The following is a 21,886-nucleotide window of genomic DNA, read 5'->3' as shown; positions in this document are numbered from 1 at the left end:
GTTAGTAAGACCACTAAAATACTATATTTCATTGAAAGCATTTGTATCACATCAGTCTACTTTTTAAAATTACTGTGACAGCCTTGTTTTGCATGAACAAATTTGTTTTGCAAAATCCTTTGAAACTTGAAATTCATAACAGAAGGAAGAAGCTGATAAATCTTAGAATTAATAAGTTCAATAAATTACTTGTAATAATTGCAGGTATTTAATAGGATTATCTTTAATTGGATTTAATATGTATATATATATATGTTACCCTCATAAATCCTCATGGGTCTGTGTTGTAATTTTTGCATTAATACTTTTTTTAAAGACTGTTTAACTTATGGGACACCTGAGTGGCTCAGTAGGTTAAGTGTCTGACTCTTGATTTTGGCTCCGGTCATGATCTCATGGTTCATGAGTTTGAGACCCTCATTGGACTCCCTGCTGATAGTGCAGTGCCTGCTTAGGGTTCTCTCTCTCTCTCTCTCTCTCTCTCTCTTCCCCTTTCTCTCTGTCCCTCCCATGTGTGCTCTCTCTCTCTCAAAATAAATAAAATAAGCTTATAAAAATAAAAAAGAAACGTGTTTACCTTTTACTTATTTAGTGAGATTGGTGCATCCAAACGTTTATACTTTTAAATACAAATGGTTATTAGGAAGACATTAACTGTCATAATTTGGTCCTTTGAACTCAGTTGCCTTTTAAGTTATTTTTCATTTTTTTTTTTTATCAGAGATAATATACCTGAATTTCATAAAGTCGTGTGCTTCTCACATGACGTAACAGATGGAGGCTGCAGCCAGTCTACCTGGGTTTGAATCCTGGCTCTGCCACTTTCTAGCTCTGTGACCTTAAGCACGTTGTTTAACCTCTACCTTCATTTCCTCATCTACGAAAGGGAGATAATAATAATACTTACCAGAAAGGATTGTTGATGAGTTGGGATACATAAAGCACTTAAAATACTATCAGACATACAGTAAATACATACTAAGTGGTCATGTTGTATTCACCATAATTGGATATTCATGGAACTTTACAATGTACTGTATATGGTAATTAGAAATTATAGGTTTTAACTTCTTAGCATGGAAATGTAAGCTTAAGTTGTATTTAATGAGAAGCCTTGTTAGTTATGTGTTGTTGTTCTTATGGGTGTAATTTGGCTTCTTCAGAATGTCTAATAACACTTCTTTTCTTTTTAGGTTTTTCAGGCAGAAAATCCCTTTGATTTTATGGAAAACATTTCTTTGGAAGGGAAAACAAATTTCTTTGAGAAACGAGTTGCAGAGTATCAACGTTTTGCAGTTATGGCAGAAACTACAGATAATGTCTTCACCCTGGATGCAGATTTTTAGAACTCTCCCCATAGATAAACCTATCACTGGTAAATAGCAGTCTGTTTTTCTCTGCTTTAAAAAACAAAAAAACGAAACAAAACAAAAAAACAAAGTAGCTCCCTTAGGCAACACAAGTTTGCTTAAAAGGAAACCCAAAACCAAATTTCAATAAGTTGGATTTATAGAAATACACTCTAATTTTCCCATTTGACATTCAGGATGTGACTTCAGTTCTATTGTTTTGTCACGAAAATATAAGATGGTGATATGTAGTGATTAAGAGCATGAGGTGAGGGGTCAGATTTGAGATTCTGCCCTTACTGCTTTGTGTGATCCTTGGCAAGTCAGTTAATCTCTCTAAATTTCAATGTATGTATCCTTAAAGTGGGTGTAATAGTAGCTCCTAAATTTATCATGTGGATATGAGGGTTAAGCCACAAAATAGGTGCTTAGCCCCACCAACACCATTACTACTTATTAACAGTCTTAAGTATGGCGATGTTGTGATAAAATGCTCCCCTGTCCTCAAAGTAATTTTGATTCTAGGTTCTAAGATCTAGAATTAGATGTTTATATTTTAATGTTTGAGGGAGAATATAAAGATTTCATTTAAAAATTATAATTCTCATTAACTTGAGAATTGCTTCTTCAAATTCCTCAGCATGTAGTAAAGGAAATTTAGTTCTCAGTTGCTTTGGGCAGGACACTTATGAAGTGAAATTTGGGAGATCAGCCTGGCAGTTGACCTTGTAAGTAAAATGATTTTGCTCCTTTAGAAATCAAAAAGGTAACAATTGCCAGACATAGCTAGCCCTGAAATGTTTAAACCCCGGGTGAATTAGCTAGAATAGCATTTCCCCAAGAATGTTCTAAAAGCTGTGAGCCCCTCTAGATATTTTGTGGGGAAAAATGGGATTCTGTGGTCAGATGAACCTGGGAAATGCTATCCTCCCTTCTTCCTCTCTGAAGTATATAGTCAGTACCTCAAAGAGAGAAATTCTTCAGGACGTAAAACTTATTTCTCCCTGCATATCCCAGACTTACTTAACAAAGATCTGTAGTTTACCTGTTAACATCTCACCTAACTAGTATTCCTCTGAATATAGTTTGGAAAGGCTGCCCTAGAACCATTTTGTACACAGAGGAAGGACTTGTGGACTAGGCAAAGGAGACCTGGAGGGATTTACTAAACCATTCATATTTGTGCCGAGCTGAGTAATGTACCTGAGACTGACCTCAGCTGTGCTTCTTTAATACTCTTCAAACTCTTTTATGCTGTTAAAAGGTAGAGTCCTAATAATGGAACTATGCATCCTGCACAATAGCAGATGGCAAGGGAGACAAAGGTTTCTGCAAAGGAGACAGTGAGGAAAGGCCATGGACCCCTCTTTATCGTTAGGAAGAGCCAACAGGTAGCCTGAGTCCCCAAAACAGTGTGGTTCCCCACTTAACAGCAAACTGCTTTATAACATTCTGCAACCTAGAATTTAGAGGTTTTTCACTTTGCAGAAATTTTTGCTCCATTCATTCAGCAACGTTCTAATGACTAAAAATGGGAGTTCTCAAGTGGATGCAAGAGGACCAGGCCATAACCTTGTTAGGGAAACTGTCAGAAGCCTGTGATATTTCGGCCTATGACAGTGCCATTTGTTCAGTTTGTTCAATGCTTCATGGTTGGCCAGCTGGTTTTACATCATATCACGTGATCACACAACAGCCTTATAAGCTTGACAGCTAATATTGACATTTTACTGCTAGGAGAGAGTGAGGCTCAGAGAAGTTAAATGACTTGGCCAAGGTGGGCTCTTATCACTGTCCTTGCAGTAGAATTCTTTTTCCCTAGAGATTATCATCTTTCTTGTATTTAGTCCTTTACATCCATCTTGATGTGATTTTGCCTATTTTCTCATTCAGGTATCATGTACTTTATTAAGGTGTTATGTAAATTATTTACCTATATTCAGGTAGTATGCTCAAAGATGTGTATACTACTGTAGAAACACTTAACATTATAAATTGAGAATATCTGCAATAATATTGGAATGAAAGAAAAAAGTTTTCAGTGCATATTCCCTTTGTTTTGAATCCAGATCTTTCTCATAGGTAATGACAGGTGCCTTAATATGAAGCTTATTTATAGTAGCAATAAACCTAACTGTGTTGAGATGAAGAAGTTTTAATACTGAAATACTGGATTTTTAATACACTGGTTTATTATATTCAGTGTTCTATATCCTTTTCCAGGCCTTCAGGTTGCATATTTATTTATTATGTTTAATATTTTGGTTCCTAGTTCTTAAGGAATGAAGAAATTGTGGAATTGCCTTTTAATACTATCTCACAGGTAAAGAAATTCAGAGTATGTTTACAACTTTTTTTTAATAGCACATGTACTTAAGTCATTGCTATAGTAAAGTTAAGTTTGTTATTTAGGAATGTAAAAAGTTGTAGTTCATGACAGCACTTATTAAAAATAACTTCATTGTAGTATGTAGAATCATGACTTGGAAGGACTTGGGAAGACAGTTTGATTCAGTGCTTTCAGACAAGGCTATTTTGTTGTTCAGTTACACACAATAATAAACAATTGTTTTTACCTATAAGCTTACTCGAGTCATGTCTTAGTGTCTCATTTTGGAATATCAAAATTTTCTTCTTCTTTTGACATTTTATTTTTTATTCATAAAAAGTGATTACCGTTGGCCCTTGAACAACATGGGACTTAGGGGCACCAAACCCCCGCACGGTTGAAAATCCACATGTAACCTTTGACTCCCCCACAACTTAACTATTAATAGCCTACTGTTGACTGGAAGCCTTACCAATAACACAAACAAGTTGATTAGCACATATTATGTGTGTTATATGTATTGTGTACTGTATTCTTACAATAAAGTGAGTTAGAGAAAAGATGTTTTTAAGAAAATCATAAGGAAGAGAAATACACTTACAGTACTATACTCTATTTATTGAAAAAAATCCACATATACGTGGGCCTGTGCAGGTCAAACCCATGTTCTTCAAGGGTCAACTGTATTGAGAAAACATAGCAGTTTGCATATTTAAAACACATATTATTTAATATTCATAACTTTGTATTTTACATTTAAATATGCTAACTTCCATGTCATAGAATTCCCAAATTGCATTTGCATGGATTAGGCTAAGGGCTTAATGTCGATAACTGATTTTCAGTGATAAAGAAATCTGTTCCCGAGCTGCATAAAAGCCAGTTTAGTCCTATAATCAGGTATTATGTTTTTGAACTAAATTGCATGAATTGGTAGCCAACTCAGGAGCTCTTCTCAGTGGAATCTGCATGAGTGGTACAGAAGTGAAATCTAGTTTTCCTTTGTTTTTCCCAGCCTTTAGATAATCTCCTTTTTAGATGACTGTAAATTTGAAGGAAAACTTGATATTCCCAGGGCCTTAGAAAGAAAGGATTTAAGCTTTCAAATTTGGGGTCTAAGGAAAATATAGGTAAAAATGGAAGGATAGAGATTGATTTTTTTGTACAGATAAAAATACAACAATTCAAGTCTTTTTCTAAGTTCACAAGATTGTTAACTTAGTGCATTTGATTCTTTTATAATAATGTTTTGTTTTTTTCCAAATGTCTGGTAATTTAGCAAAGTTATTTGGTATTTACTGTGTATATAGAGAGCTTTATTAGGTGTGGTATACCTAAGTCTTTTTGCTAAAATGCATTGTGGTCAATCAAGCCAACCCTGAATATGTAGAATGTTGGGGGGTTTTTTCCCCAAAGAAATAGGTTGTTTTGTTATTTTTGGGGGTTAGTGTGTTGAAATAAACTGTATCATAGCTACATCATTGTGTGTGTGTCCTTTTTGAGTAAGAGTGTTTCTTTATAAGTGAAGGGGCTACCCTAATCAAGAAATGTATATGTTTTCTCTTTGTGCATACAGATAAATACATATTGGTATTACTTTGTTCAACTCCCTCCCTCTCTCTCTCTCTCTCTCTCTCTCTCTCTCTCTCTCTCTCACACACACACACACACACACACACACTGTTCTTTTGACATAAGTGGGATTCCCCCAGTTCTCCCTCTCATCTGCCTTCACCCAATCCATGTCTCTTTATAGCCAGCTGAGATTCCACAATACATAATATTACTAGGGGTAATATGTGTACTTTACCAATACCCTGAACTCTGTTCCTCTTCTGCATTTGTACCATACATAGAAAAGTCAAGGAGATTTCCCCACCCTGTTGCAAACATGACAATCAGTTTTTCCATATTTCCCTCAATAAGCAGCCAAATGCTGCCAGAGAAAAGGGCATGTAAGACAAATTGGATCTCCTTACTATAAATCCATGTAAACATTTACCTCCTGTCTTAGTCCATTGGGGCTGCTATTGAAAACTACTATAAACTGGGGGGCTGAAATTAGGCATTTACTTCTCACAGTTGTGGAGGCTGAGAAATCAAGGTGCTGACAGATTCGGTGTCCCGTGAGTCTCGCTTCCTGGTTCATAAACAGTTGTCTACTCACTATGTACTCACATGGAAGAAGGGTGAGGGAGTTCTCTGAGGTCTCTTTCATAAGGGCCCTAACCCTGTTCATGATCCAGTCACCCAGGCCCCACCTCCAAACATCAGCACACTGGGGATTAGGTTTCAACATGAATTTTGGTGGGACACAGCATTCAGTTTATAGCACCTACCTCAGCACTATCTGATAACTCTAGTACAATTTCCTGGTAAACTTGTTCTCCATTCTCCACAATTGCTTTTCCACACTGTGCCCACCTTCTGCTACTACCCTCACTCCCCAAGAAGGTGCCTTTGTCATCTGCTTTTTCTTTGTGAATTGTGGGCCCACGAGCGATATTCTGGGCTGAAAAATTTGACAATTAGAGGAGTCCTAAATCTAGAACCTAAGAAGCCGCAGTATAACTCAATATACAAATGTCTGTGCATGATTTCTGTCCTGTGGAGTCCTTGCAATCAGAGAGTGATTGAGGGCATTAGCTGTTCTTTTTTTAAAATATTAAATATACTTTATTGTCAAATTGGTTTCCATACAACATCCAGTCCTCATCCCAACAGGTGCCCTCCTCAATGCCCAACACCCACATTCCCCTCCCTTCTGGGAATAAGAGCCACTTATTTGTGGGAGCTGCTGTTCCCTTTCCCACTGCGTGGGGTTCCCAGGGCTGCCAAGCCAAGTGCATACTCCCATCTGTCTCTGCCTGGGGTCAGGCAGGCGATCCAGGAGGGAGCCACATCCTTACTTAAGTCATGTCTAAATGAAACTAAAGGCACAGAAGCACTTTTATTCGAATGACAAAGCTAGAGAAAAAGTCCTAGTTCCAGCTGCCCCCACGGCCTAACGATATCCCCATTCTTTGCAATTTTTCATTATCTTCTATAAACGTTAATAAATGACTACTTTTTGCCTAAGATAGTGTAAGTCTCCTGATTTGAAACCCAAAGGACCCTAGGTAGAACAAAAATTAGCCCCTGGAAACAAAAAAGGAATTGGGAAGAACCAGGGCGTCCGGGTATGTATCAGTCAAGAAGCTGAGAGCCCTGGAGAGGCCCCTGAGAGCCAGGTGAAGTGTTCAGTGAAACTGAAGTACTGTGGAGAGGGTGAGGTGAAGAGGAGAGGGAGGCACAGTGGAGTTGTGAGTTTTAGAAGAGCAGGGTTGTTACCAATGAATGTGGTGTCCACGATCTGCATGGTCATCCTGTAATAAGAAAAACAGCTGTCCTCGTTTTATGGGACCTTTCTAGGAGCCTTGAGCACCTGGGCTTTCTGCACACTGTGCCAGCACTCAAACCACATCTGCTCTGCTCATTTCTCCAGGTTAGCATGTTTCCACATCACGGGAAACAAGAGCATCCTCCAGTTTGTCTGAGTAAAGGCCAAGGGGTATGTTCTTGATATTCTCTCATTGTTCATGATAGTGTCCAAATTCTGTGCGAAAAATTAATTCCCAGTGAGATAAGTATTTGTACATACTTTAGTGCTTGTGAGGTGATTTTGCAATCCTATTATTCTAACCACTTCGTTGGTTCACTCATTTTATAAGAAATTGCCATGTCCCAATAATATTAAAAAGGGACCTGAGGCTCAGGTTAAGTTACTTGCCTGAGACCGCACAACTAGTAAAAGAGGCAGGTGTTATGGCTTTAAATCCCATCATCTTTTCGCTGAGTGCACCCAGGTTTCTATTCCTACTGTTGGTGATATTTTTCATGGGATAGATCTCCTTGACCTCTACGCTTTCCTAACACACTCTGTTGGCAGGTGTCAATTTAGAGCTTCACTTGTTCTCCCCCAAAGCCTGCTGGGAATTGTGTTTAAACATCACTTAATGGAGGGGGCAGAGAGGGCTTACCTGCTGAGGCCTGGTTGGATTGGCAATAATGTTTGAAGACATCAGAGCTGCAAGGGCAATTGATACTTATTTTCTAATCATATTTGGGACATATATCTTCAAAAATATTGCTTTAAGTAAAAAGTAAATTTTAAAGAATTAGATAAAGTAATAGTACAGGTGGAACTCAGAATGGTATATCCTGGCAGTGGTTGCATATGACAATTTTGGAAACCTGAAACCAAATCTCTCATGTCTAAAATGTTGAGATGTCCAGATCAGAGCTCCCCCAGAAGTCCTTCTCGGAACTCAGGTTATAAAGTGGTAGCAAACAAAGACATACTTGCTTCAATTTGTTTAAATTTCAGATGATAGGGGAGCACATGCCTCTAATTCTTGTCATCTGTTGGTTTGGGTCTCTAGGTTTAGAGTCCCAAATTCCAGAGGATGTACACCGTCCTTCATGTGGCTAAGAGGGAGTCAAACCCACTGAAGGCAGCATCCAGATACAATCAACCTTTACGTCTCTGAGAAAACAGTTGAGTAAAAATCTGTTGCAAGCATCTCTCCTGTGTGTGATACAATTATACTTATCTCTAGGAACTCAGCTTCATCGATGGGCCATAGAGTTTGACACAGAGTTTTTTCCCTTTCAGATTTTTTCTCTGCTCCTACCTTCTTTACTGGCTGGCTTCTACTCATCCTCTGGGAAAGTCCTTCCTCTGTGTGCTCATAGCTCTCTATATCTGGCTAACATTTAACTGAGCCACTTTCAGATGAGAAGTTGGGTTTTTTTTTTTTCACATTTGTGTTTTCCGTGTGGACGTAGCAGTTTATCAGTATTTCCTCACTGAATGAATGAATGACAGTCATTATTAGTTGAATCATGAAGCCTGGCTTCATGTAATCAGAATAAGCTGGTCGCTAGAAACTGTCATTTACAGAGCACATGTGCCCTGTATGCTTTACATATATCACATCATTTTATGCTCTTAATCCTATTGGGAACTTATTTTTCCTTCATCCCTTCAAAAATATTTATTGAGTGTATCCTAAATGTCAGACACTGTGCCAGGTGCCGGAGATCAAACCATAAAAAAACAGACCTGACGTCTGCCTCATGGAGCATAGTGGGGTAGACACATAATAAAGAAAGAGTTATTTCCTCTATTTTCAAGGTGACTTTCAGAGAGGGTTTACTCCTTATCTACTCCTTGCTTAAAGTGGTACAGATAAAGCCAGGATTCTGCCCCAGTTTGGTTTGATACAGTTCATGATTTTCCTAGACTCCCCTGATAAAGACATCTCTGCAGCTCTGATGAGCAGAGTCCCAGGTCCCATGGGAGGTGGGTCCCAAACCACCTCAAAGGGCTGTGCAGCCTGAGATGAGGGTCAGCAGCTGCAGGTGCTGCTCAGGCTGCAGGGGAGAAGCCCATGGAGGTGAGGGTCAGACACTGCCGCATCCTACCCTCAGCTGCCGGGCGGCTCTGTTGCAGTCAGTGGGGCATTTGGTGGGCAGGGCTGATGGGAATTTAGCAAAGCTAATTCCATCTAATTCTCCACAAGGGAAGAATAGCTTCAGCATCTTGCTAGCTGCTACCAGCGTAAAGCTCAGAGTTGCTAGCCCCCATGTGTCCTGCACGGAGCTGGAAAAAGACAAAGGAGGCTGTCGTGGCCCGCCCCCCCGCCTTCCCTGAGGTCGGGTGAAGCAGAAGTGACTGTGGCAGAAGGTGGGGGGGGGGGCACACGGTACCAAGTCCCCTTTCTTGCTGGACAACTGTGACCTGGCTGCCCCACTGGCCTTCTGTTCGCCATCTGCACCTTTGACTGCCTGCAGGTGCAAGATCACGATGTTTTGCCAGAGGTCTCATTTCCTGATTTCCTCATGGTGGAGCCCTTGAGCCACTGGTTTCTCTGCTCAGAGGTTGCTCCTTCACTGTGGGAATTAAGGAGGTAGATTTTTTTTCTTTTTTTTTTTTTTAATATATGAAATTTATTGTCAAATTGGTTTCCATACAACACCCAGTGTTCATCCCAAAAGATGCCCTCTTCAATGCCCATCACCTACCCTTCCCTCCCTCCCACCCCCCCATCAACCCTCAGTTTGTTCTCAGTTTTTAAGAGTCTCTTATGCTTTGGCTCTCTCCCACTCTAACTTCATTTTTTTTTAAGGAGGTAGATTTTAAAGAAGAACGATGCTGTTTCCAGATGAGCTTGGGCTACTGGGCGGGAGGGAGGCCTCTGGACACACAGAAGAAATTCCTGCTCAGCACCGACCCTTTAGAAAGGCAAACTCCCTTGGGCAATTTCACCCCTGGCTGGTTGTACAGAAATGAAAGTCTAGGTGACAGTACCGTAAGGGAAAGCCCCGCACTTTGGTACCAACTGAAAGAGGAAAAGCCTCTTTCCATAGAGGGATGCTGAGCACTTATGAAGCAACTGACAAAGCCACACATTTTTATGAAGTATCAGGAGCCCTGGACTAGTCACAGAGTTACCTGTGATTTTGTTATTTGCTCATCCATCACTTTGGGGGAGGGGTGGTGGAGAGGGGAGGGTCAGAAATGGCAGAAAGACAGCACTTACCCTCTGGCCCATTCTGAGAGGATCTGAGAGTGGAGGGGAAGGTACTAGCTCTTGTCTGTTGTACCAGAATGGATCACGCCATTCCTTTGGCCCTGGATACCTGAGGCTCCCATCCACCTCTGTCTGGGGAAGGTGATATCTATGGTCAGGGCAGGATATTTTAACAATTCAAGTGTGGGGAGCAGGTTTCTTGAGAGCTAGGGGTCATTAAATGATACTCCATCCTATGACCACTAAGTCCATCTTGCCTCAGTTAACTCCCTTGCAACTCATAGGAAGTACCTCCAGGTATGGGACTCTGCTATGGTGAGGTGTGGAAGAACATAGGCTTTAGAACCAAACCACCTGGGTTCAAATCCTGGCTCTAGCATTTTACTGGCTGGATGACTTTGGCAGGTTAAATATGCAACTGGGAGGAACAACAGTGTGGACTTCTTGTGTCATTGTAGAAATACGCAGAACACTTAAAATAGACCCAGCACATAGAAAGCACTCAGGAATTGAAGCTATTATCTCAAAGCTTCTGCTTAGCATTAAAATTTCAACATTTCCATTAGCTAGAGTGACCTCAGAGTCAATAGCTCCTCCAAGGCTGAGCTATGGGCTTCTTCCCATGTCACCTTTAACAATTTCATCATTATATAGGTTTCATTTCCCTCTTACAGGCTGGTCATCCAAATTTTTAGTATAGACTTATAAACAGTCTTAGTATCTGGCATGTTCATTGGCTGGGAAATAGATTTTTGTGCTTCCTTAACAACTAAGATAGTTTTACTCTTCCTACAACATTAGGAGTAAGTTAAAGTCAGTTCACCTTAATTATACTTACAGGTTTAACATCCGTTGTCATTATCATTAGCCTTTTAAGGCTAATGAACAAATCCCAATCCCTAATAATGAATAATTCCTATTTGGTTCTATAAGTAGCAAAGTCAAGTAGCTTTAGCGCCACAGCGTATCACTGCTCTAAGGAGAACCCTGGGTCCCAGTAGATCTGGTCCTGTTGTTCCCGCAACTAGATTGAGAGTTTGAGGGGCGCCTGGGTGGCGCAGTCGGTTAAGCGTCTGACTTCAGCCAGGTCACGATCTCGCGGTCTGTGAGTTCGAGCCCCGCGTCAGGCTCTGGGCTGATGGCTCGGAGCCTGGAGCCTGTTTCAGATTCTGTGTCTCCCTCTCTCTCTGCCCCTTCCCCGTTCATGCTCTGTCTCTCTCTGTCCCAAAAACAAAAACAAAAACGTTGAGAGTTTGAGGGTGCAGACTCGCTGGTCCTCTGCCTTAAAAGTCCCTTCTTGCACCAGGTAGGATTCAGACTGGTTATCATTTGCAACAGGGAGCTCAGTTTGAGCTTAGGCCCTACCACTGGCCTTTAGGATTGGCTGGGTCATGACTCACTATTCATATGGTGACTCAACTGAAATTTCTTAGCCTGGGGTCTCCTGGGAGAGAATCAGCCCTGAGGCAAGGAGGAGACAGATCTGATAGGTCTGACCCAAGTGATAGGTTTGGGCAGAGATTTTGAATGTAGCATGGAAGCCACTACACAAACCCTACCAGGCGGAGCAGAGGGGAAGGTAGACCTTGAGTGGTTTCACACACCCTTGCCCATGTTGGGATGCAAACCACACAGAGGGGAACACAAAGGGAGGGGTCGGTTCTCCTTTCCAGACCAATTTTGTACTTGACTTTGGTGCCTGGCAGAACATTGTGAAGTAGGAGTGCCTAGTTGTTCCAGCTTGTTGCTATTGCAAACAATAGGTGGTGAACATCCGTATATATTTATACATATACATGTACATATACAACTTTATACAGATCCGTGATTTTCTCTGGGATAAATTGGGTCAGAGGAATGTAGAATTCTGAAGTTGCTTCACTTTTTTTTTTTAAACTGTGTATGGAAGTAAAATATGCAGCCAGGCCTGTCTTTTTTTCTTTTAGATAATGCAGATGTTTACATACAAAACTTTTTTCTTTCTTTCTTTCTTGCTTTCTTGCTTTCTTGCTTTCTTCATTTCTTGCTTTCTTGCTTTATCTTTCTTTTTTTACTAAAACTGTTGATATATTTTAAAACTTTTATCTCTTTTTAAAATGTTTTAAATGTTTATTTTTAAGAGAGAGAGACAGAGCACAAGTGGGGGAGGGCAGAGAGAGAGAGGGAGACACAGAATTCGAAGCAGGCTCCAGGCTCTGAGCTGTTAGCACAGAGCCCAACGTGGGGCTCAAACTGACGAACTGTGAGATCAAGACCTGACCCGAAGTTGGACACTCAACCGACTGAGCCACCCAGGCACCCCTAAAACTTTCATCTTTGGACTTAGGTGAAAAAAATTTGTTTTTATTTTTATTTCTGGCCACACTTCTATTTATCCCTATGGCAGATACTCTTAGTTGTCTACTCCAAAGCCATTCCCAACCCTTGCCCACTTCAATGCCACATACTTGCTTTCTCAGACTCCCTTGTAGCTAGAAGCGGCTAAGTGGCCCAGTTTGGCTAAAAAAATACATAAAGCAAAGCCTGTTGGGTCTTACGGGGAAATGTTTTTTCCTCACTGCTCAGAGTAAGGCTTATGAGAAGAAAATCTCTGCCAGGACTACTCCTTTGTGCCCTGCCTTCAATAAGTTGTGTGAGGATGTAATCTTGCTACAGCGGCAGCCACCTTATAATGAGTGAGGCAACATGCATGAGGAAGAACAAAAAAAGCTAAGACACTAAAGATGGAAAAGGTAAAAGGCAAAAGATGCCTGGGTTTTGAAGATACTGCTACATGGACCAGCCATGATAACTCCTACCTCCCATTCTCTGTTCTGTGAGACAAGAAGTACCAAGATTACCTAAGCCATTCTTACCCATGGCTTCTATTATAACAAATACATCTGATTTGAAACAACCTCCCCTTTTTAAAACAATTCAAAATGAATTCATCATCCCTTCCCTTTCATCCTGCATTCCTCACCCATGGGGTGGTTTCTTTTATTTATGTATGTATGTATGTATGTATGTATGTATGTATGTATGTATTTCTTTACTTAGAGAGGGGGTGGGGGAGGGGCAGAGGGGTGGGGAGAGAGCATCTTAAGCAGGCTCTACCCTCAGTGCAGAGCCCAACACGGGGCTCCATCTCATGACAATGAGATCATGACCTGAGCTAAATCAAGAGTCAGACCCTTAACCGACTGAGTCACCAGACGCTATAGGGTGGTTTAAATACTCCCGGCCCGATTACATTCTTTACAGAAAGTTTAAGAATGTAAGACACCGGGATCCATTTCTCAGCAATTCTGGCGTCCTTCACAAACATTCCTGCCCACCCAGCCCTGGTTCAGCCTGGCTTTTCCATGCCTTGGCAGAGGGCACAAGGGAGCCCTGAACAGTCAGCCGCCTTCCTTGTGGCCCCTCCCTTGGGCCGCACCCCTCCCCCTCCATGGCAGCGAGGTCAGAGAAGGTGTCTGAAGCCCTCCTGAGTTGTCATGCCCTGCCTGCTCCTCATGTTAGGCCTGTGCCCCCTTCCTGAGGAGGAGTCTCAGTGAGTGGGATCTCTGTGTTAGTGCCTTTTAGCTGAGACCAAGTTAGAAAGGCTTAATGTTCAAACAAGAACCTTTGTCCTGAAAATAGTGCATGAGGTGCCTGTGCTGGAAGACAACGAGCTTAGCGATTCCTTTAGACTCAGAGACGGCTGGGATCGGTTTCCCTTCTGCAGGTATGTTTGGACTGAGTGAAGTGTTTGATTGCATTACTCCTGAATGGCTGGTTTCCTGTTGTGATTTAGCTAATATTCAAATTTCCTGCAACAGAAATAAATTACAGGGCTTATTCCACCCTACAGCCCAAACTTTCACAAACAGCCAGCAGAGGGGGAGGGAGGGAGTGGTGCAGAAATGTGTGCTCACGCTGAGCAGCAGGGGTGGAAGGGACAGGCTGTAAGGAAAGCCTGCTGCCTGGTTCAGGGTTAGATACTGAGGAGAGAGTGGGAGGAGGGGCAGAAGATCCAGTGAGGCAGAGACCAAGTTCTCAATGTGTGGTGCAGTGAAAACAGTGCTGGGTTGGGAGTCCCGAAGAGCTGTAAACTGGAAAGATGAAATGCTTTAGTCAGATGGGAAAATGGGATAGGAAGTCTCAGTTCTACTATTTATTAGCCCTATGACTTCGGGTGAGTGACTTAAACTCCTCTGAACCTCAGTTTTTCTATCTGTAAAATGGGAATGCCTATTGATTCAAGATTTAAAGGAGTTGTAGTATAGGGTGTGCACTTCACTGCAGTGAATTAAGAGACACACAGATGTGAGCTGAGAATGGAAAGAGGAGCGTGCTGGGAGAGAGGGGTGGGGGCCAAGTCCCAGTTGTGGCTGAGCTGGTCCTGTTTGGTTTTAACTGTCAAATACAGTTAAATACAGTTATCGAGTGATCACTGACTCTCATGTGGTCAGGCCAGGCCCTCCTTAGAGCTCTGTGACTCTCAGAATGCCACCTGATAATCTAGTGCAGGCTTCTTCTGTAGACAAGGGAACTAAGGTCCAGAAAAGTCAAGAAGCTTGCATAAGGTCCCATAGCTATTGCAAGGTAGAGTAGTCACTGCAACTAGACCTAGGTCTTTAGTTTTCACATTCAATTTTGCTTGGTAACTTGGCTTTTAAAACCTTTCACGTCAGGGTACCTGGGTGGCTCAGTCAGTTAAGTATCTGGCTTTATTATTATTTTTAATGTTTGTTTATTTCAAGAGTAAGACAGAGCATTAGCAGGGGACGCGCAGAGAGAGAGGGAGGCACAGAATCCAAAGCAGGTTCCGAGCTCTGAGCTATCAGCACAGAGCCCGACACGGGGCTCGAACTCATGGAACATGAGCTCATGACCTGAGCTGAAGTCGGACGCTTAACTGACTGAACCACCCAGGAACCCCATACCGGACTCTTTTTTTTTTTTTTTTTTTTTTGAATTTACAACCAAGTTAGCATATAGTACAACAATGATTTCAGGAGTAGATACCCTTACCCTTACCCTTTGAGCCCATCCCCTCCTCTCACAACCCCTCCAGTAACCCTCTGTTTGTTCTCCATATTTGTGAGTCTCTTCTATTTTGTCCTCCTCCCTGTTTTTATATTATTTTTGTTTCCCTTCCCTTGTGTTCATCTGTTCTGTATCTTAAAGTCCTCATATGAGTGAAGTCGTATGATTTTTGTCTTTCTCTAATTTCACTTAGCATAATACCCTCTAGTTCCATCCATGTAGTTGCAAGTGGCAAGATTTCATTCTTTTTGATTGCCGAGTAATACTCCATTGTATATATATACCACCTCTTCTTTATCCATTCATCCACTGATGGGCATTTGGACTCTTTCCATCCTTTGGCTATTGTTGTTAGTGCTGCTATAAACATGGGGGTGCATGTGCTTCTTCGAAACAGCACACCTGTATCCCTTGGATAAATACCTAGTAGTGCAATTGCTGGGTCCTAGGGTAGTTCTTTTTTTTTTTTTTTTTTTTTAAATTTTTTTTTTTTTCAACGTTTTTTATTTATTTTTTTGGGGACAGAGACAGACAGAGCATGAACGGGGGAGGGGCAGAGAGAGGGAGGAGACACAGAATCGGAAACAGGCTCCAGGCTCTGAGCCATCAGCCCAGAGCCTGACGCGGGGCTCGAACTCACGGACCGCGAGATCGTGACCTGGCTGAAGTCGGACGCCTAACCGACTGCGCCACCCAGGCGCCCCTTTGGTAGTTCTAATTTTAATTTTTTTGAGGAACCTCCATACTGTTTTCCAGAGTGGCTGCACCAGTTTGCATTTCCACTAGCAGTGCAACAGAGATCTACTTTCTCCACATCCTCGCCAACATCTGTTGTTGCCTGAGTTGTTAATGTTAGCCATTCTGACAGGTGTAAGATGGTATCTCATTGTGGTTTTGATTTGTCTATCCCTGATGATGAGTGATGCTGAGCAATTTTTTCATGTGCCAGTTGGCCATCTGGATGTCTTCTTTGGAGAAATGTCTATTCATGTGTTTTGCCCATTTCTTCACTGGATTATTTGTTTTTTGGGTGTTGAGTTTGAGAAGGTCTTTATAGGCTTTGGACACTAACTCTTTATCTGTTATGTCGTTTACAAATATCTTCTCCCATTCTGTTGGTTGCCTTTTAGTTTTGCTGATTATTTCCTTTGCTTTGCAGAAGCTCTTTATTTTGATGAGGTCCCAGTAGTTCATTTGTGCTTTTGTTTTCCTTGCCTCCAGAGACATGTTGAGTAAAAAGTTGCTGCGGCTGAGATCAAAGAGGTTTTTGCCTGCTTTCTCCTCAAGCATTCTGATAGCTTCCTGTCTTACATTTAGGTCTTTCATCCATTTTGAGTTTATTTTTGTATATGGTATAAGAAAGTGGTCCAGGTTCATTCTTCTGCATGTCACTGTCCAGTTTTCCCAGCACCACTTGCTGAAGAGACTGTCTTGATTCCACTGGATATTCTTTCATGCTTTGTCAAAGATTAGTTGGCCATACGTTTGTGGGTCCATTTCTGGGTTCTCTATTCTGTTCCATTGATCTGAGTGTCTGTCCTTGTGCCAGTACCATACTGTCTTGATGATTACAGCTTTGTAGCGCAGCTTGAAGTCTGGGATTGTGATGTTTCCTGCTTTGGTTTTCTTTTTCAAGATTGCTTTGGCTATTCAGGGTCTTCCTGGTTCCATACACATTTTAGGATTATTTGTTCTAGCTCTGTGCAGGATGCTGGTGTCATTTTGATAGGGATTGCATTGAATATGTAGATTGCTTTGGGTAGTATCGACATTTTAACAATGTTTGTTCTTCCAATCCAGGAACATGGAATATTTTTTCCATTTTTTTGTGTCTTCTTCAATTTCTTTCATAAGCTTTCTATGGTTTTCAGTGTATAGATTTTTCACCTCTTTGGCTACGTTTATTCCTAGGTATTTTATGGGTTTTGGTGTAATTGTAAATGGAATCTATTCCTTGATTTCTCTTTCTGTTGCTTCATTGTTGGTGTATAGGAATGCAACCAATTTCAGTGCATTGATTTTAAATTCTGTGAATTTGCTGAATTCATGGATCAGTTCTAGAAGTTTTTTGGTGGAATCTTTTGGGTGTTCCATATAGAGTATCATGTCATCTGCGGAGAGTGAATGTTTGACCTCCTCCTGGCTGATTTGGATGCCTTTTATTTCTTTGTGCTGTCTGATTGCTGAGGCTAAGACTTCCAATACTGTGTTGAATAATAGTGGCAAGAGTGGACCTCCATGTCTTGTTCCTGACCTTAGGGGGACAGCTCTCAGTTTTTCCCCATTGAGGATGCTATTAGCAGTGAGTCTTTGATATATGGCTTTTATGATCTTGAGGTGTGATCCTTCTATCCCACTTTCTTGAGGGTTTTTATCAAGAAAGGATGCTGTACTTTGTCAATTGCTTTCTCTGCATCTAGTAAGAGGATCATGTGGTGCTTGTCCTTTCTTTTATTGATGTGATGAATCACACTGATTGTTTTGCAGATATTGAACCAGCCCTGCATCCCAGGAATAAATCCAACTTGGTCACGGTGAATAATTTTTTTAACGTACTGTCAGATCCAGTTAGCTATTATGTTGTTGAGGATTTTTGCATCCATGTTCATCAGGGAAATTGGTCTATAGTCCTTCTTTTTAGTGGGGTCTTTGTCTGGTTTTGGAATCAAGGTAATGTTGGCTTCATAGAAAGAGTTTGGAAGTTTTCCTTCCATTTCTATTTCTTGGAACAGCTTCAAAAGAATAGGTGTTAACTCTTCCTTAAATGTTTGGTAGAAGTCCCCTAGAAAGCCATCTGGCCCTGGACTCTTGTTTCTTGGGAGATTTTTGATTACTAATTCGATTTCCTTATTGTTCATGAGTCTGTTCAAATTTTCTATTTCTTCCTGTTTCAGTTTTGGCAGTTTTATGTTTCTAGGAATTTGTTCATTTCTTCCAGGTTGCCCATTTTATTGGTGTATAATTCCTCATAATATTCTCTTAGTATAGTTTGTATTTCTGCAGTGTTGTTGTGATCTCTCCTCTTTCATTCTTGATTTTATTTATTTGGGTCCTTTCCTTTTTCTTTTTGATCCAACTGGCTAGGGGTTTATCAGTTTTGTTAATTCTTTCAAAAACCAGCTCTGGTTTCATTGATCTGTTCTACTGGTTTTTTCATTTTGATAACATTGATTTCTGCTCTAATCTTTATTATTTCCTGTCTTCTGCTTGTGTTGGGTTTTATTTTCTGTTCTTTTTCCAGGTCTTTGAGGTGTAAGTTTAGGGTGTATATCTGAGAACTTTCTTCCTTCTTTAGGAAGGCCTGGATTGCTATATACTTTCCTCTTATGACTGCCTTTGCTGTGTCCCAGAGGTTTTGGGTTGTGGTGTTATCATTTTCATTGGCTTCCACGTACTTTTTAATTTCCTCTTTAACTTCTTGGTTGGCCTGTTCATTCTTTAGTAGGATGTTCTTTAGTCTCCAAGTATTTGTTATTGTTCCAATTTTCTTTCTTGTGGTTGATTTTGAGTTTCATAGTTTTCAGTTTTGGTCTGAAAATCTGCAGCGTATGATCTCGATCTTTTTGTATTTGTTGAGAGCTTATTTGTGTCCCAGTATGTGATCTGTTCTGGAGAATGTTCCATGTGCACTCGAGAAGAATGTGTATCTTGCTGCTTTAGGATGAAATGTTCTGAATATATCTGTAAGTTCATCGGGTCCAGTGTGTCATTCAAAGCCATTGTTTCCTTGTTGATTTTCTGTTTAGATGGTCTGTCCATTGCTGTAAGTGGGGTGTTGAAGTCCCCTACTATTATGGTATTACTATCAATGAGGAGTTTCTTTATGTTTGTGATTAATTGATTTATATATTTGGGTCCTCTCACGTTTGGAGCATAAATGTTTACAATTGTTAGGTCTTCTTGGTGGATAGACCCCTTAATTAGTATAATTATGATAATAATGCCTTTCTTCATCTCTTGTTACAGGCATTATTTTACAGTCTAGATTGTCTGATAGAAGTATGGCTACTCCTGCTTTCTTTTGTTGACCATTAGCATGATAGATGGTTCTCCATCCCCTTATTTTCAATCTGAAGGTGTCTTTAGGTCTAAAGTGGGTCTCTTGTACACAGCATATAGATGGATCTTGGTGTCTTATCCATTCTGTTACCCTATGTCTTTTGACTGGAGCATTTAGTCCATTGATGTTTAGAGTGAGTACAGAAAGATATGAATTTATTGCCATTATGTTGCTTGTAGAGTTGGGGTTTCTGGTGATGTTCTCTGGTCATTTCTAATCTTTGTTGCTTTTGGTCATTTGTTGTTGTTGTTTTTATCTTTTCTCCCCTCAGCAAGTCCTCCTTAAAATTTCTTGCAGGGCTGGTTTAGTGGTCACAAACTCCTTTAATTTTTGTTTGTATGGGAAACTTTTAATTTCTCCATCTATTTTGAATGACAGCCTTGCTGGATAAAGAATTCTTGGCTGCATATTTTTCTGATTCAGCACATTGAATATATCCTGCCATTCCTTTCTGGCCTAAGTTACTGTGCATAGGTCTCTTGTGAACCTGATCTGTCTTCCCTTATAGGTTAAGGACTTTTTTCCCTTGATGCTTTCATGATTCTTTCCTTGCCTGAGTATTTTGTGAATTTGACTATGATATGCCTTGTTGATGGTCAGTTTTTGCTGAATCTAATGGGAGTCCTCTGTGCTTCCTGGATTTGATGTCTATGTCTTTCTCCAGGTTAGGAAAGTTTTCTGCTATGCTTTGCTGACTAAATTTCCTACCCCTTTTTCTCTCTCTTCATCATCTGGGACCCCTATAATTTTGATGTTGTTCCTTTTTAATGAGTCACTGAGTTCTCTAATTCTTAAATTGTACTCTTTTGTCTTAGTCTCCCCCCTCCCTCGTTTTCCTGCTTCATTATTCTCCATAAGTTTGTCCTCTATACCCTGGATTCTCTGCTCTACCTCATCCATCCTTGCCACCACGGCATCCATTTGAGATTGCATCTCAGTTATAGCATTTTTTATTTCATCCTGACTAGCTTTTACTTCTTTTATCTCCACAGAAAAGGACTGTAATCTATTTTCACCCCCAGCTAGAATCCTTATTATCGTGATTCTAAATTCTCATTGAGACATCTTGCTTGTATCTGTGTTGGTTAAATCCCTGGCTGTCGTTTCTTCCTGCTCTTTCTTTTGGGGTGAATTCTTTTTTTTTTTTTGTAATTTTGAAGGGAGAAAAGGAATTAATGAGGTAAAAAAAAATTAAAATTAAAAACAACACAAACACACACACAAATAAAATAAATGATGGTATATCCTAGGTGTGTTTTGGTCTGGGTGTTGAAAGGTGTTTGATGCATTAGAGAAAAGAGGGGAAAGAAAAGAAAAGGAAATAGTTTGAAAAATTTTAAAGAATAGAATAAATAGAAATGATTATTCTGAAATAGAATAAAATGAAATGATGGAAGTAAAATAGAATTTGAAAAAATTTACACAAAAGTAAAAAATATAGTAGAAAAAAATTAAAGAATAATATTTTTAATATAAATGGAAAATAAAAGTAAATTTTTTCTCTTTCTGTATTTAAGAAAACGAAAAGAAACGAAACAGAGAAAAAAAAAAAGAAAATTGAATATATGGACCAACGAACAGAGTGAAGTATGATTGAAATTACTTTGTTTCCTCTAGAAGTCAAATATGAAGCACTTATAGTCCATAGACTAAGCAAGCAGAGAGATTTATGTTCCTTACGAGCGAGTTTGGCCCAGTGGGGCGGGGCTTAGTGTAATGGCTTCATTCTCCACTAGATGGCGCTGCTTAGCTTACTGGGCTGGAATGTTGTGGTGCCTGTAAGTGTGTATGCACATGCGCCGTAGCGGTGAAAATGGCATCACCCCGCTAACCCGTCTCTAGTATCGGAACTCTGTTCTCCCTGATCAGCAATCGCACACCTGTCCTTTGTCTTCAGCATCCGTCCACTCCCCACTTTTACACTGTTGGTAACCAAGCCCTTCTGAGCACCTCCCTTCTGAGTTTTATCTCCAATGCAGCTGTGTTTCCCGACCCCTTATTTCTGAGGGACTGCAGCTTTGACCTGTTCTGCCCCTCTGCAGGAGGGTCTTACCGAGTGACAACTGGGTGCCGGCCACACCCAGGAAAGCTTGTGAGACCGTGCTGCTGCCGATGCCCAGAGAATGAGGCCAGATGCCAGCCTGCCCCAGAAAAAGTTTACATGATTGTGTAGCAGCAGCGTTTCAGAGATTCTGGAAAATCACAACACACATCTGGCACCAGGCTTCCCCCAATGACCTTGTTCTGGCACCAGCAAATGTGGTTGTTCTCCTGGGTCCACTGGGGTCTTTCCTGTGGGGGGGCCATTCAGCCTCTACCAGATTTCCTCCCAGCAGTGGAACCGCTTCTCCCTGTGTGGTCTGAGAACCTCCCAGACCCCACTCTGCTCCTGTGGATTCACCGTTCCCACCAGAGCACCGCCAGGTATCTAGCTGCAGTGTTTCAGACTCTGCACTCCCCCTGTTTATAGAGTCTTAATGGAATTTAAACCCTCTCCTTTCTCCTTTCTCCCTTTTAAGTTCAGTCCCTGAGGCTGTTTCCACTTTTCCACTTTCTCTCCAGC

General features: G+C 40.9%; 1 protein-coding gene across 2 annotated transcripts in view; it reads left to right on the top strand.

Annotated features, from left to right (window-relative positions):
* Positions 1-3,931, top strand: part of RRM2B (ribonucleotide reductase regulatory TP53 inducible subunit M2B) — a 35,074-nt gene extending 31,143 nt beyond the window's left edge. For both annotated transcript variants that reach the window (XM_042923867.1, XM_042923866.1), the window contains exon 10: positions 1,194-3,931. In XM_042923867.1, coding sequence (XP_042779801.1) covers positions 1,194-1,346 — 153 coding nt within the window. In that variant the 3' untranslated portion in view covers positions 1,347-3,931. The remainder of the gene's footprint in view (positions 1-1,193) is intronic.
* The last annotated feature ends 17,955 nt before the right edge of the window (positions 3,932-21,886 follow it).

Source organism: Panthera leo, chromosome F2 (assembly GCF_018350215.1).
Source record: "Panthera leo isolate Ple1 chromosome F2, P.leo_Ple1_pat1.1, whole genome shotgun sequence".
Lineage (NCBI taxonomy): Eukaryota > Metazoa > Chordata > Mammalia > Carnivora > Felidae > Panthera > Panthera leo.
The sequence above is the reverse complement of the archived record's forward strand: the minus strand, read 5'-3'. Positions and strand labels throughout refer to the sequence as shown.